Source organism: Argopecten irradians, chromosome 11, assembly GCF_041381155.1.
Source record: "Argopecten irradians isolate NY chromosome 11, Ai_NY, whole genome shotgun sequence".
Lineage (NCBI taxonomy): Eukaryota > Metazoa > Mollusca > Bivalvia > Pectinida > Pectinidae > Argopecten > Argopecten irradians.
In genome coordinates, this window is record NC_091144.1 from 24,264,206 (window position 1) to 24,279,241 (window position 15,036).

The window sequence follows — 15,036 nt, forward strand, 5'->3', positions numbered from 1 at the left end:
AAATAGTCACTATTTTAAAATGACCAATCAGTGATTGTCAAGGGTCATTTAGAATGAACCTGTACATTTGTGGAGTCTATATATGAAGTTAGAATTTTGTCTGTGGATATATGACACTAAAATAGGTAGCATATATGATGGCAGATTCAGTGATACAAACCTTGGTAGCGTTCCTATTAGAGTAGTTCACACAGGCGTTGTGACTCTGGTTAAGCCATTGCCATAGGATCACACCCTTTACACTAGGGTTGGGCAACAACAGACCGACAACCTAAAGGGGGAAAACACGTAATTACTAGTGGAGAATTTATTTCAAAGTTGTTTGTTTGATTAATTAACGTCTATTAACAGCCAGGGTCATGTAAGGACGATCTACCATATATGCAGTGTGATGCGTGTATGAAGTGCATGGTGTGTGTTTTGTGAGACTGAGGTATATATGTGTTGTGTCTTCTTGTATAGTGGAACCCCAAATTATGTTGATAATATTAGAAGTAAAGTGATTAATTATGAATGAACTGATAACATTCTATAATAACAATGTACTGCGCAAAATGATCACTGCGTTAACATTCTTGTAACTTGTTTGAGACTATATAATTTAGCTGCTCCAAAATTATTCACAGAAACTAAAATTTGTAAGTAGGGTTTTGGTAATGGAAACATCAGACTCAAATATGCCAACCATACTTCCAATTTTCTTAATGGAGATCTATCGGACATGGATAAGTTAGCTGCTATTCCGAAAATTTTAAGTTTATACGACAGTCTTGCCTGTTCATAAAACAGTCCCTTGAACTGAGGCCTGTTCCCAGTTTAAACCTTATACTTGTTCATGTTATTGTTTCTGTTCTGTTGTTAATATTGCTGTTAAATTACTATGTAAATGTTAAAGAGCAATAAAGAAATTGTGTATATTATAGGTATAAAGAAATTCAATAATCACTTTGCTTCAATCTTTGGTAACAATAAATGGCTTTGATAAATAGCCAAAAGAACTGAGATTGTGTCATTTTAAATTAAAGTTATTAAATATTAATACATATTAGTGCTGGGCAATCGGTTTGGAATCATAATCTATTATCTGTTTGTAATCGGAAGTCATAAACCGATCCATAATCGATTAAATAATAGGTTTCTAGTTAATAATATTATGGATATAAAATATGCTGTTGTTTACACTTTTCAGTGTAATTTTCTTCGGCTACGAAATATTTACACAAAATTTTTAAATTCTTAATTAATCAAGGTACTGATATAATCTTTTCATTTTCTGTTAAGAAAAGAGGGTGTACATTTAACAGCAATCCAGTAACAAATGAAAAGATATCTGTTAAATTGTATGTAAAAAAGAAATATACAATATACATTATACCTAATATATATTTGATTAGCGATTATCGATTACGGATTTTCATAATCGATAATCGGAATCAGAAATGGAATACCAACTGATTGTGGATTATAATCGATTATCGGCCCACCACTAATACATATACTTACAATTTGGATTTCCAAAGGGCAACAACAAATGGCTTTGATAGATATTCAAAATAACTGATATTGTGTCATTTTAGAGTTACAAAGATTAATACATATACAATATACTTACAATTGGACTGCCAAAGGGTACATATCCTGGAATAAAGAAATATGAGATGTGATCATCTAACAAACAATTATCTTAAAGAGTATATATGTATCTTCTCTTAAGTCACGCCACAAGTAAATAATACCTCTTTTTTAAAAGATGCTCCACCGCTGACAAATGGATTTTTTTCTCTATCGAAAACAGGAGCTGATGAATTGATATTTTCCTTCAGTTACAAATATTTACTAACATTACAACATTACTACCATTGAAAAGATTGAGCTTCTTCTTTTACTTAGTGTTGGGAATCGGTTGTAAAATGGTAATCAATCATCGGTTTAGGACAATTTACTAATTATCGATTTTATAATCGGATACTATTTATAGAAAGCTCTCCTATATTTATATATTTCACCTTTTAGTTTTTTCTGAAGAATTTTAAAAAGATATCCACAGAACGAACAGTCATGAAGAAGTATTTTTTTTAATTCAAATTCTTGAGTATCTATGATGTTTAAAATATTTTGATGTGATTTTGCCCTGATATATATCATAATAAAGGTTCAGAACAGTGTAAGATAAGCATGAGTTATCTCCCATTTTAATAATCGATTATTACCTTTCATAATCGATAGTCTTTGGAAAAATCATAATCGATCGATCATCGATTAAAATCGAGAATCGGTCCAACACTACTTTTACTAGATAAATATTTTTTTAAATAATTAATTGCGTCCCGGAAAAAATCTGTGCCGGTATGTACGGGTATATGGAATGAAGTACTGATTACGCATGTACAAAAGCAAAATAAATTATTTTACATCATTTTTTGTGTTTATTAGGCATACATATACACAATTAAACATCAATTATTGTTCATATGATGAGTATCGCTTATGCTCTGTTGGTGGTGGAGTATCTTCTATGTATCAATAATACCCTTAAATTGAGTTTATTCAAGATAATGCATACTGAACATGAATATTCTTGCAAGTGTTTTTTTTTTTTTTTTTTTTTAGTGATTTGTTCAAGCAAACATTTCGCAATATCATTATTTTCGCAATAGTACGCCTGCATACTTTTTGCAACATAGTTTTATATATAGAACAAATATTATATACAGGGGAAATTTTCATGATAAAAACGTCATTCGCATATTTAGCATAAACTACTGCTTTGCATAAATTCCACATTTACGGTATTACTAGTTCTAGCATGTAAGAAATTCTTCAGGTGCTGTACATGTTTATCTTAGGAGCGTTTATTTTAACAAGAGATCCCAGACGGATCTTGGCGCCCACCAAAGAATGATCTACGTCTGACAATGGAAAGACAGATCTTTTCTCTGCTTTTCAAACTTTTACTACATATTACAACATATGAAATTTGAGAAAAATCTTTTCAGTACTTTCTGAGATATAGCTGTAAAAAACTTCAATTATCAAAACCCAAGATGACTACTTGTCAGCCATCTTATTGATCGAACGGTTTGAAAATGCAATATGCAAAACTAAGGTCCTAGGGGAACCTGCACATGAAATTTGAGATAGATCCCTTCAGTACTTTTTAAGAAATAGCGGTAACAAACTTCAATTGTCAAAATCCAATATGGTGGCTTGCCAGCCATCTTGTTCACCGATTGGTTCCAAAATGAATTATGCACAACAAGGGCTTGAGGGCAACCTACATATTTAATTTGAGACAGATTGCTTCAGTACTTCCTGAGAAATAGCGGTAACAAGCTTCCACTATTAATATCCAAGATGGCGGCCTGTCGGCCATCTTGTTGACCGATCAGTCCTAAAATGCAATATGCACAAACTAGGGCCCTAGGGAGACCTACATGTGAAATTTGAGAGAGACCCTTCTGTGCTTTCTGAGAAATATCGGTAACAAATTTCAATTGCCAAATCCAAGATGGCTCCCTGTCAGCCATCTTATTCACTGATCGGTCTTAAAATGCAATATGCACAACTAGGACCCTAGTGGAACCTATATATGAAATATGAGACAGATCCCTTCAGTACTTTCTGAGAAATAGAGGTAACAAAATCTAACTATCAAAATACAAGATGGCTGCCTGGCGGCCATCTTGTTGACCGATCGGTCCCAAAATACAATATGCACAACTAGGGTCCTAGGGGAACCTACATGTAAAATTTGAGAGAGAATCCTTCTGTACTTTCTGAGAAATAGCAGTAACAATCTTCAATTGTCAAAATCCAAGATGGCGGTCTGTCGGCCATCTTGTTCACCGATTGGTCCCAAAATGCAATATGCACAACTAGGGCCCAAGGGGAACCTACATATGAAATTTGAGAGAGATCCCTTAAGCCCTTTCTGAGAAATAGCGGTAACAAGAAATGTTAAAGGACGGAAGGACGGATGGACGGAAGGACGGACCACGGACAAAAAGCAATTTGAATAGCCCACCATCTGATGATGGTGGGCTAAAAACAAAAAAAGCTAACTTTACAGACCTTTTACAAAAAAGATTACATGAGTAGATCGACATTTTAATATACTGCAGTTGCATACTGTTAATTTTGATATACTATATAGTGTTAAACTACTGTACCTGACATCCTAAATGGCGTGAAGATTTTTTCACCAGTATCCGGATGGATAATTGCCTGAAACAAAGAACAACACCACTTAAAATGTATTTTATATTTTGGCTTATTTTTTTAAAAATGAAACACTAACCTGTTGCAGACAAAAACAATGTAAGTTAACAAAGAAATCATAAAGAATTTTTTTCAAGCTTCTAACCAAATGCTGCCATGTAATATGTAGCATCTGATGCCATATTTTCCATACAACCTTGTAGTAATATGATGCTGCATCATTACTACAAGTTTGTATGAAAAATATGGCTTTCACAGGTATATATCATGATATAGTGTGCATTGATTCTGATATATTATCTTACTTCTCTTGTATTCACAAAGTCATATTCTGTACCTAAGGTGATACTAAGGGAAGTAACTCAGACAAATAAGAATGGTATGTATTGAGCTTAATTCATTCACTTTATATCACAAATCTAGCACATTTTTGTGCCTCCATAATAGAGTTATTCGCCAGGAAACAATGAAACATTTCCAACTCCTTTTGGCTGACAAGTTTTATACCAAAGAGTGAACAAAGGTAAGAAACTCTGAAAAAATCTATAAACAAATTCCTTCAAAGACTTAATCATGTTCACTACCCTGACATAAGTTTGACATGAGAAATAGAATTCTCTATACCGTATTTAAGGGGGCGCTTAATAGAAACAAAATAGGTCTAACCTTTTATAAAATTACTGCACAAAGTGAGTAAGTTTAAAATTATCGTGAAAAAGAATTAAAAAAAAAACAACAGAATTTCATATTTTCTATCTGAACTTATTCAAGTTAAGTGAAATTGAAGCCTAAAAAAGGGGGATAGACACTTAAAGGGATGGGGCGGTTATAGGGTCGATTACGGAATCTAAATGAAATCCCTTTGATTTCAAAAATAGCTTTAAAAAAAATAGTTCTTTTGTACATTTCTTTTGTTTATCCAGTATTGTCAACTCTCGATTTCTCCGGGTTGACCAGTTTTTTTAGACAATTTAAAATGTATAACCCGATTGACCCCACGGGTCATCAATTAACCCAATTTGGACCAAAGTGTCGAAAAGCTTACAAAAATTACGTCAGATCAAGCCATTAGCGCAATCTTAATTATATCTCAGGGCTTAAGACTCATATCAGGCCTTTGTATATTGCAGGTAGCTATGTTTGTGTTTACGCAAACTTTAATAAAGGTGTCGAATTGTAGCAATTAATCTATTCAGTCATGCATCACGATGTCTTTGATCGTTTTTTAGCCAGAGCCAGCTAGCAAAATTAGACATGGCCAATTAATACTGTTCAAAATCAGAAATAATCTCTTCAAAATTCTTCAAAAGCACAAACACTTGATTTCAGACAAAGATTTACTCACTTGACATATAAATACAAGAGATCCCAGAGGGATCTTGGCGCCCACCAAAGAATGATCTATGTCTGACAATAGAAAGACGGATCTTTTCTCTGCTTTTCAACTTTTTACTACATATTACTACATATGAAATTTGAGAAAGATCCTTTCAGTACTTTCTGAGATATATAACACTGACAAACTTCAATAATCAAAATCAAAGATGTTGTTGACCGATCAGTCCCAATATGCAATATGCAGGTCCTAGGAGTACCTACATATAAAATTTGAGACAGATCACTTCAGTACTTTCTGAGAAATAGCGGTAACAAACTTCAATTATCAAAATTCAAAATGGTGGCCTGTCGGCCATCTTGTTGACCGTTCGGACCCAAAATGTATTGGGACCTAAGGGAACCTGCACATGAAATTTGAGACATATCCCTTAACTTTATATTAACTTTAACTATCAAAATCCAAGATGGCAGCTTAAAGGCCATCTTGTAAACCGATCAGTTCAAAAATGAAATATGCACAACTACGGCCCTAGGGGAATCTACATGTGAAATTTGAGAGTGATCCCTTCAGTACTTTCTGAGAAATAGCGGTAACAAACTTTAACTATGAAAATCCAAGATGGCGGCCTGGCGGCCATCTTGTTGACCGATCAGTCCTAAAATGCAATATGCACAACAAGGGCCCTAGGGGAACCTACATGTGAAATTTGAGAGAGATCCCTTCAGTACTTTCTGAGAAATAGCGATAACAAACTTTAACAATCAAAATCCAAGATGGCGGCCTGGCGGCCATTTTGTTAACCGATCGGTCCTAAAATGCAATATGCACAACTAGGGCCCTAGGGGAACCTACATGTGAAATTTGAGAGAGATCCCTTCAGTACTTTCTGAGAAATAGCGGTAACAAACTTTAACTATCAAAATCCAAGATGGCGGCCTGGCGGCCATCTTGTTGACCGATCGGTCCTAAAATGCAATATGCACAACAAGGGCCCTAGGGGAACCTACATGTGAAATTTGAGAGAGATCCCTTCAGTACTTTCTGAGAAATAGCGGTAACAAACTTTAACAATCAAAATCCAAGATGGCGGTCTAGCGGCCATTTTGTTAACCGATCGGTCCTAAAATGCAATATGCACAACTAGGGCCCTAGGGGAACCTACATGTGAAATTTGAGAGAGATCCCTTCAGCCCTTTCGGAGAAATAGCGGTAACAAGAAATGTTAACGGACGGAAGGACGGACGACGGACCACGGACAAAAAGCGATTTGAATAGCCCACCATCTGATGATGGTGGGCTAAAAACATAGTCAACGTGAACGGTATCCTGTTGCAGTTGGCAGGCAAGCCAATCATAATGGCCACCATTTTGTTATAGTCAAAGATAATAATGAAAATGGACATGTGTAGAACAAACAAGAGATCCCAGAGGGATCTTGGCGCCCACCTAAGAACGATCTTTGTCTGACAAAGGAAAGAGGGATCTTTTCTCTGCTTTTCAAGCTTTTACTACATATTACTACACATGAAATTTCAGAAAGATCCTTCGACTGCTTTCTGAGATATAATAACAAACTTCAATTATCAAAATCCTAGATGGCTACTTGTCATCTGAGACAGATCCCTTCAGTACATTCTTAGACATAGCAGAAAAAAACTTCAATTGTCAAAATCCAAGATGGCGTCCTGTTGGTCATCTTGTTCACTGATCGGTACCAAAATGCAATATGCATAACCAGGGACCTAGGGGAACCTGCACATGAAATTTGAGACAGATCCCTTCAGTACTTTCTAAGAAATAGTGGTAACAAGCTTCAACTATCAAAATCCAAGATGGCGTCCTGTCGGCCATCTTGTTCACCGATCGGTCTGAAAATGCAATATGCACAACTAAACCCCTTGGGGAACCTGCACATGCAATTTGATACAGATCCCTTGAGTACTTTCTGAGAAATAGTGGTGGCAAGCTTTAACTATCAAAATCCAAAATGGCGGCCTGTCGGCCATCTTGTTCATCAATCGGTCCCAAAATGCAATATGCACAACTAGGCCCCTTGTGGAACCTGCACATGCAATTTGAGACAGATCCCTTGAGTACTTTCTGAGAAATAGCTGTAACAAAGTTCAATTGTCAAAATCCAAAATGGCCGCCTGTCGGCCATCTTGTTCATCGATCGGTCCCAAAATGCAATATGCACAACTAGGCCCCTAGGGGAACCTGTACATGCAATTTGAGACAGATCCCTTCAGTACTTTCTGAGAAATAGCGGTAACAAACTTCAATTGTCAAAATCCAAGATGGCGGCCTGTCGGCCATCTTGTTAACCGATTGGTCCCAAAAATGCAATATGCACAACTAGGCCCCTAGGGGAACTTACATGTGAAATTTGAGAAAGATCCCTTCAGTACATTCTGAGAAATAGCGGTAACAAACTTTAACTATGAAAATCCAAGATGGCTGCCTGGCGGCCATTTTGTTGACCGATTGGTCCCAAAATACAATATGCACAACTAGGTCCCTAGGGGAACCTAGATATGAAATTTGAGAAAGATCCCTGCAGCCGTTAAGGAGAAATAGCGGTAACAAGAATTGTTAACGGACGGAAGGACGGAAGGACGGACGACGGACCACGGACAAAAAGCGATTTGAATAGCCCACCATCTGTTGATGGTGGGCTAAAAATCTGGATTCTATTAAATATTAATTTAAAAATTGTTTTAAGAATGTAGTCTCGTGGTAAGGGAGATAGATCATGATTTTTTCATACAGACGCTTGAGTTATGACAGTGCCCCAAGCTCTTCAAGCATTTGAATGACCGCGATTTGATTAATACCCCCTTTTCTGAAGTTCGAATTTATGAATAAATTATTTTATTAGTTTGAAAAATAACAACACAAATAATCCTATCAATCTTAAATTGCTATTTTCTGGTAAATATATATTAATTAAACATTTTTAATGATTTTAAAACTAAAAGTATTGACATCTAGGCTATATTGTAACAGAAAATTCTGCAGTGATTGTATAAAAAGTATACATATTAGGGGAGATAACTCTATTGTGAATCCCGTCTTTTTCAATGAAAAATGAAGGTTTTTTGGTGCTAAAAATGCTCTATCTTGACAAATTGTGGTTCAATTTACTTGAAAATTGACTGATTAAAAGCAACTTTGTCACTTTTTTGTCTGTTATTTTTCTATAAAAATTGAACTTCACAATTTTGATTTATTTTCATTTTGGTGAGAATATTTTAGGTAATTTACTTGCGTCTTTTTTACCTAATTTCCTCCAAAAATGATCACTAGAAATTAATTATGACGAGAAGTAAAGCATTTTCTTCAAAAAAGGATTGATATATATCACATCAATTAAACAATATATATATCGTAGAACATTTTGTTAATTATTTTCATTTACAGGGCAGATTTAGTACAGACTAATGCTGTTTTATCATGTGCAGAATCTACTCAAAAATGGCAAATTTGAATATTTATTTAGAAAAAATGGATGGTTCAATTTCTTCGAAACTTTGACAGAAGATGCATAACAACATATTTACTTCATAAATCAAATATGAAAAATATTGAACGACAGGAAAATTTTGGGGAATGTGAGACTACCACCTTAATACAATATTTTTATTAATTATCAGGATAATTCTTTAATTCAAATATTTTCTAATACAATATTTTTATTAATTATCCGAATAACAATATGAAAATAATAAATATATGCATATTTGAGGCTTTTAAAAAATGTTAAAAATTACACTAAAAAGTTGTTTCGTACATGACCTTTGTTTTTACCCTTTCACCCTTTTTTTTTAAGGGTGATCACCCGATTTGACCTCATCAGAGGTTGGTAATACTGTTTATCCAACTGACCTGTTTGACTTTCTGTGCTCGCCATAACTGTTCATCTGTGGTCCCAGGTGGTGTCCTGTTGTTTTTGAAATCGTCAAGTAGTTGTTTACATTCATTTAGTTTTGTCTGCAACAAATAATCAGGGCAAATAAAGGACAGCATAAAAAATACTGAATTGATTAAGAGGAAAGCTCAAATGACAAATTGAAGTGTAAGATAAAAACCATAAAAGTAGGAGAACATATTACTGTATTCGACCTAGTAAGTGCCAAGGGTGTTTAAAAAATTGAAAAAATGAAAATTTGCTTAAAATAAGACGAAATAATTGCAACCATATAGTTTTGATAGTTATGGTCTCTGCCTATGCATTTCAAATTAAGGCATCAAAAGAGGAGGGGCGCTTATAGGGAGATGGGGCTTATTGAATTGAAGATGGTCGGTTAGGTATTTGTAGTGGGATATGGGTACTAGATGGGTAGGGGTTATGGGGTACTAGATGGGTAGGGGTTATTATTGTTGGGGAGTTGGACATGGGTACTAGGTGGGTAGGGGTTATTATTGTTGGGTAGTGGGACATGGGTACTAGAAGGGTAGGGGTTATTATTGTTGGGGAGTGGGACATGGGTACTAGATGGGTAGGGGATATTATTGGTGGGGAGTGGGACATGGGTACTAGAAGGGTAGGGGATATTATTGGTGGGGAATGGGACATGGGTACTTGGAGGGTAGGGGTTATTATTGGTGGGGAGTGGGACATGGGTACTAGGAGGGTAGGGGTTATTATTGGTGGGTAGTGGGACATAGGTACTAGGATGGTAGGGGTTATTATTGGTGGGGAGTAGGACATGGGTACTTGGAGGGTAGGGGTTATTACTGGTGGGGAGTGGGACATGGGTACTAGGAGGGTAGGGGATATTGTTGGTGGAGAGTGGGACATGGGTACTAGGAGGCCAGAGTAGGGGTTATTATTGGTGGGAAGTTAGACATGGGTACTAGGAGGGTAGGGGTTATTATTGGTGGGAAGTGGGACATGGGTACTAGGATGGTAGTGGTTATCATTGGTGGGGAGTGGGACATGGGTACATGGAGGGTAGGGGTTATTATTGGTGGGCAGTGGGACATGGGTACTAGGAGGGTAGGGTTTATTATTTGTGGAGAGTGAGACCTGGGTACTAGGTGGGTAGGGGTTATTACTGGTTAGGAGTGGGAAATGGGTACTAAAAGGGTAGGGTTATTATTGGTGGGAAGTAGGACATGGGTACTAGATGGGTAGGGTTATAATTGATGGGGAGTGGGACATATGTACTAGGAGGGTAGGAGTTATTATTGGTGGAGTGGGAATGGATACTAGGAGGGTAGGGGTTATTATTGGTGGGGAGTTGGACATGGGTTTTGGTTTTAAACATATTTTTATTGTTATAAATTATTGACAACTGGGATTGGACACAAGTTTTGCCAACTTAGTAACGTCCTCTCCCGGACATAGGTACTAGGAGGGTAAGAGTTATTATATGTGGGGAATGGGACATGGGTACCAAGAGGGTAGAGGTTATTATTGATGGAGAGTGGGACATGGGTACTTGGAGGGTAGGGGTTATTATTGGTTGGGAGTGGGACATGGGTACTAGGAGGGTAGAAGTTATTATTGGTGGGGAATGGGACATGGGTACTTGGAGGGTAGGGGTTATTATTGGTGGGGAGTGGGACATGGGTATTAGGAGGGTAGGGGTTATTATTGGTGGGTAGTGGGACATAGGTACTAGGATGGTAGGGGTTATTATTGGTGGGGAGTAGGACATGGGTACTTGGAGGGTAGGGGTTATTATTGGTGGGTAGTGGGACATAGGTACTAGGAAGGTAGGGGTTATTATTGGTGGGAAGTTGGACATGGGTACTAGGAGGCCAGAGTAGGGGTTACTATTGGTGGGAAGTTGGACATGGGTACTAGGAGGGTAGGGGGTTATTATTGGTGGGAAGTGGGACATTGGTACTAGGAGGGTAGGGGATATTGTTGGTGGAGAGTGGGACATGGGTACTAGGAGGCCAGAGTAGGGGTTACTATTGGTGGGAAGTTGGACATGGGTACTAGGAGGGTAGGGGGTTATTATTGGTGGGAAGTGGGACATGGGTACTAGGATGGTAGTGGTTATCATTGGTGGGGAGTGGGACATGGGTACATGGAGGGTAGGGGTTATTATTGGTGGGCAGTGGGACATGGGTACTAGGAGGGTAGGGTTTAATATTTGTGGAGAGTGAGACCTGGGTACTAGGTGGGTAGGGGTTATTACTGGTTAGGAGTGGGAAATGGGTACTAAAAGGGTAGGTTTATTATTGGTTGGAGGTAGGACATGGGTACTAGATGGGTAGGGTTATAATTGATGGGGAGTGGGACATATGTACTAGGAGGGTAGGAGTTATTATTGGTGGAGTGGGAATGGATACTAGGAGGGTAGGGGTTATTATTGGTGGGGAGTTGGACATGGGTTTTGGTTTTAAACATATTTTTATTGTTATAAATTATTGACAACTGGGATTGGACACAAGTTTTGCCAACTTAGTAACGTCCTCTCCCGGACATAGGTACTAGGAGGGTAAGGGTTATTATATGTGGGGAATGGGAGATGGGTACCAAGAGGGTAGAGGTTATTATTGATGGAGAGTGGGACATGGGTACTTGGAGGGTAGGGGTTATTATTGGTTGGGAGTGGGACATGGGTACTAGGAGGGTAAGGGTTATTATTGGTGGGGAATGGGACATGGATACCAAGAGGGTAGAGGTTATTATTGATGGGGAGTGGAACATGGGTACTTGGAGGGTAGGGGTTATTATTGGTTGGGAGTGGGACATGGGTACTAGGAGGGTAGGAGTTATTATTGGTTGGGAGTGGGACATAGGTACTAGGAGAGTAGGGGTTATTATAGGTGGACAGTGAGACATGGTTGTTAGGAGGGTAGGGGTTATTATTTGTGGGGAGTGGGACATGGGTACTAGGTGGGTAGGAGTTATTATTGGTGGGAAGTGGGACATGGGTACTAGGAGGTTAGGGGTTATTATTGGTGGCAAGTGGGACATGGGTACTTTGAGGGTAGGGGTTATTATTGGTGAGGAGTGGGACATAGGTACTAGGTGGGTAGGAGTTATTATTAGTGGGAAGTGGGACATGAGTACTTGAAGGGTAGGGGTTATTATTGGTGGGGAGTGGGACATGGGTACTAGGAGGGTAGGGGTTAATATTGGTGAGGATTGGGTCTTGAACACTAGAAGGCCAAGGGTAGAGGTTATTATTGATGGGGATTGGGACATGGGTACAAGGAGGGTAGGGGTTATTATTGGTGGGTAGTGGGACATAGGTACTAGGAGGGTAGGGCTTATTATTGGTGAGGATTGGGTCTTGAACACTAGAAGGCCAAGGGTAGAGGTTATTATTGATGGGGATTGGGACATGGGTACAAGGAGGGTAGGGGTTAATATTGGTGGGAAGTGGGACATGGGTACTAGGAGGGTAGGGGTTATTATTGGTTTGGAGTGGGACATGGATACTTGGAGGGTAGGGGTTATTATCGGAGAGGAGTGGGACATGGGTACTTGAAGGGTAGGGTTTATTACTGGTACTAGGTGGGTAGGAGTTATTATTAGTGGGAAGTGGGACATGAGTACTTGAAGGGTAGGGGTTATTATTGGTGGGGAGTTGGACATGGGTACTAGGAGGGTAGGGGTTATTATTGGTCGGGAGTGGGACATGGGTATTTGGAGGGTAGGGGTTATTATTTGTGGGTAGTGGGACATAGGTACTAGAAGGGTAGGGCTTATTATTGGTGAGGATTGGGTCTTGAACACTAGAAGGCCAATGGTAGAGGTTATTATTGATGGGGATTGGGACATGGGTACAAGGAGGGTAGGGGTTAATATTGGTGGGGAGTGGGTCATGGGTACTAGGAGGGTAGGGGTTATTATTGGTTTGGGGTGGGACATGGATACTTGGAGGGTAGGGGTTATTATTGGTGGGGAGTGGGACATGGGTACTAGGAGGGAAGGGGTTATTATTGGTCGGGAGTGGGACATGGGTAATAGGAGGGTAGGGGTTATTATTGGTGGGTAGTGAGACATAGGTACTAGGAGGGTAGGGGTTATTATTGGTGAGGTCTTGAACACTAGGAGGGTAGAGGTTATTATTGGTGGGGATTGGGGGTATGGGTACTTGGAGGGTAGGGGTTATTACTGGTGGGGAGTGAGACATGGGTACTAGGAGGATAGGGGTTATTATTGGAGGGGAGTGGGACATGGGTACTAGGTGGGTAGGGATTATTATTGATGGGAAGTGAGACATGGGTACTTGGAGGGTAGTGGTTATTATTGGTGGCTAGTGGGACATGGGTACTTGGAGGCTAGTGGTTATTATTGATTGATAGTGGGACATGTATATGGGTACATGGAGGGTAGTGGTTATTATCGGTTGATAGTGGGACATGTGTACTTGGAGGGTAGGGGTTATTATTGGAAGGGAGTGGGACATGGGTACTTGGAGGGTAGGGGTTATTATTGGAGGGGAGTGCGGCATGGGTACTAGGTGGGTAGGGATCCAGTCTTATTTTCTTAAAAACATGCCACACTAACTTAACATAATTTCTAGTATAAACATGTAATTGGTTTGTCAATTATACTCACTTCAGAAGTAAACAATGTGGATGGGTCAATAACATCAAGAAAGTGACGTAGACGTCCATAAAAAGTGTTCTGAAATATGACAAACAAATCCAAGATTTACTGTAAAAATCTATATAAACATTGAAGTTTTATTTCACTGTTTTGCCGTCTGACACAGTGAAAGTCAACTACTGAACGATTATTTAATTAGATTAGGACGACGCCTTTAAAAGTAAGACAAAGTTCGCATTTAATTTATTTTGTTTTTCAGGAAGTGAAGATAAGTGTAGTTTTAAGGCTATGATTATAACTTCTGTGAATCTAAAATATTATCAAATAATTTTCAAAATCATATTTATTAAAATTTGAAAAGTTTTTATTAAAGTATGTAACCTTTAAAAACTCATAAACAACTTATTATGATACTGCTGCTGCAATGCATAAAGGGCGACAACTCTTGCAAAATGTCACATGTAATAAGTCGACGCCTTCTTATCATTTGATCATGGTTACTTAAACTCATATTGTCATTCAAAAATCAAATGACATTCATATGACATACGAGACCGTCGACAAGTATGTGTCTGTATTAAAAAGCAACCGCACGTGGTTGACAGGCTCGTGAAAAAAAAAACTTTTTAAAGTAAACAGCTGACAGTAGACACGGTAGAAATGCAACTAGACTAGGCCTAACTTATTATTTTAATTTAGCACGACTGTTTGCAGTGGAAAGTGGATGCTATTTAATTAATCCAATGTTAATAGTTGAATAAAAAACACGAAATGCAAAAACGCACCTGATCAAATCGAGACTTCTGCAATTCAAACGGGGGATATTTAGGTTTGGCGTCCATACTGTGTCAAGATCGTCTAATCTCAAACCACACGTCGGAGGTCAAAATGAAACCGGAAGTAATTGTTTTGACCAACATGCTTTCATCCGGGCAACTAATTTACCCTTTACCCGAAA

At 38.3% G+C, this 15,036-nt stretch overlaps 1 protein-coding gene across 1 annotated transcript in view; it reads right to left on the reverse strand.

Annotated features, from left to right (window-relative positions):
- The window catches only part of LOC138335074 (sideroflexin-5-like), a 39,524-nt gene extending 24,540 nt beyond the window's left edge, over nucleotides 1-14,984 (reverse strand). The window contains exons 1-6 of the mRNA XM_069283977.1: nucleotides 14,864-14,984; nucleotides 14,088-14,156; nucleotides 9,443-9,547; nucleotides 4,170-4,224; nucleotides 1,613-1,638; nucleotides 161-271 (exon numbers count right to left, since the gene is read on the reverse strand). Of these exons, the coding sequence (XP_069140078.1) occupies nucleotides 161-271; nucleotides 1,613-1,638; nucleotides 4,170-4,224; nucleotides 9,443-9,547; nucleotides 14,088-14,156; nucleotides 14,864-14,920 (423 nt within the window). The 5' untranslated portion in view covers nucleotides 14,921-14,984. The remainder of the gene's footprint in view (nucleotides 1-160; nucleotides 272-1,612; nucleotides 1,639-4,169; nucleotides 4,225-9,442; nucleotides 9,548-14,087; nucleotides 14,157-14,863) is intronic.
- Nucleotides 14,985-15,036: the final 52 nt, after the last annotated feature.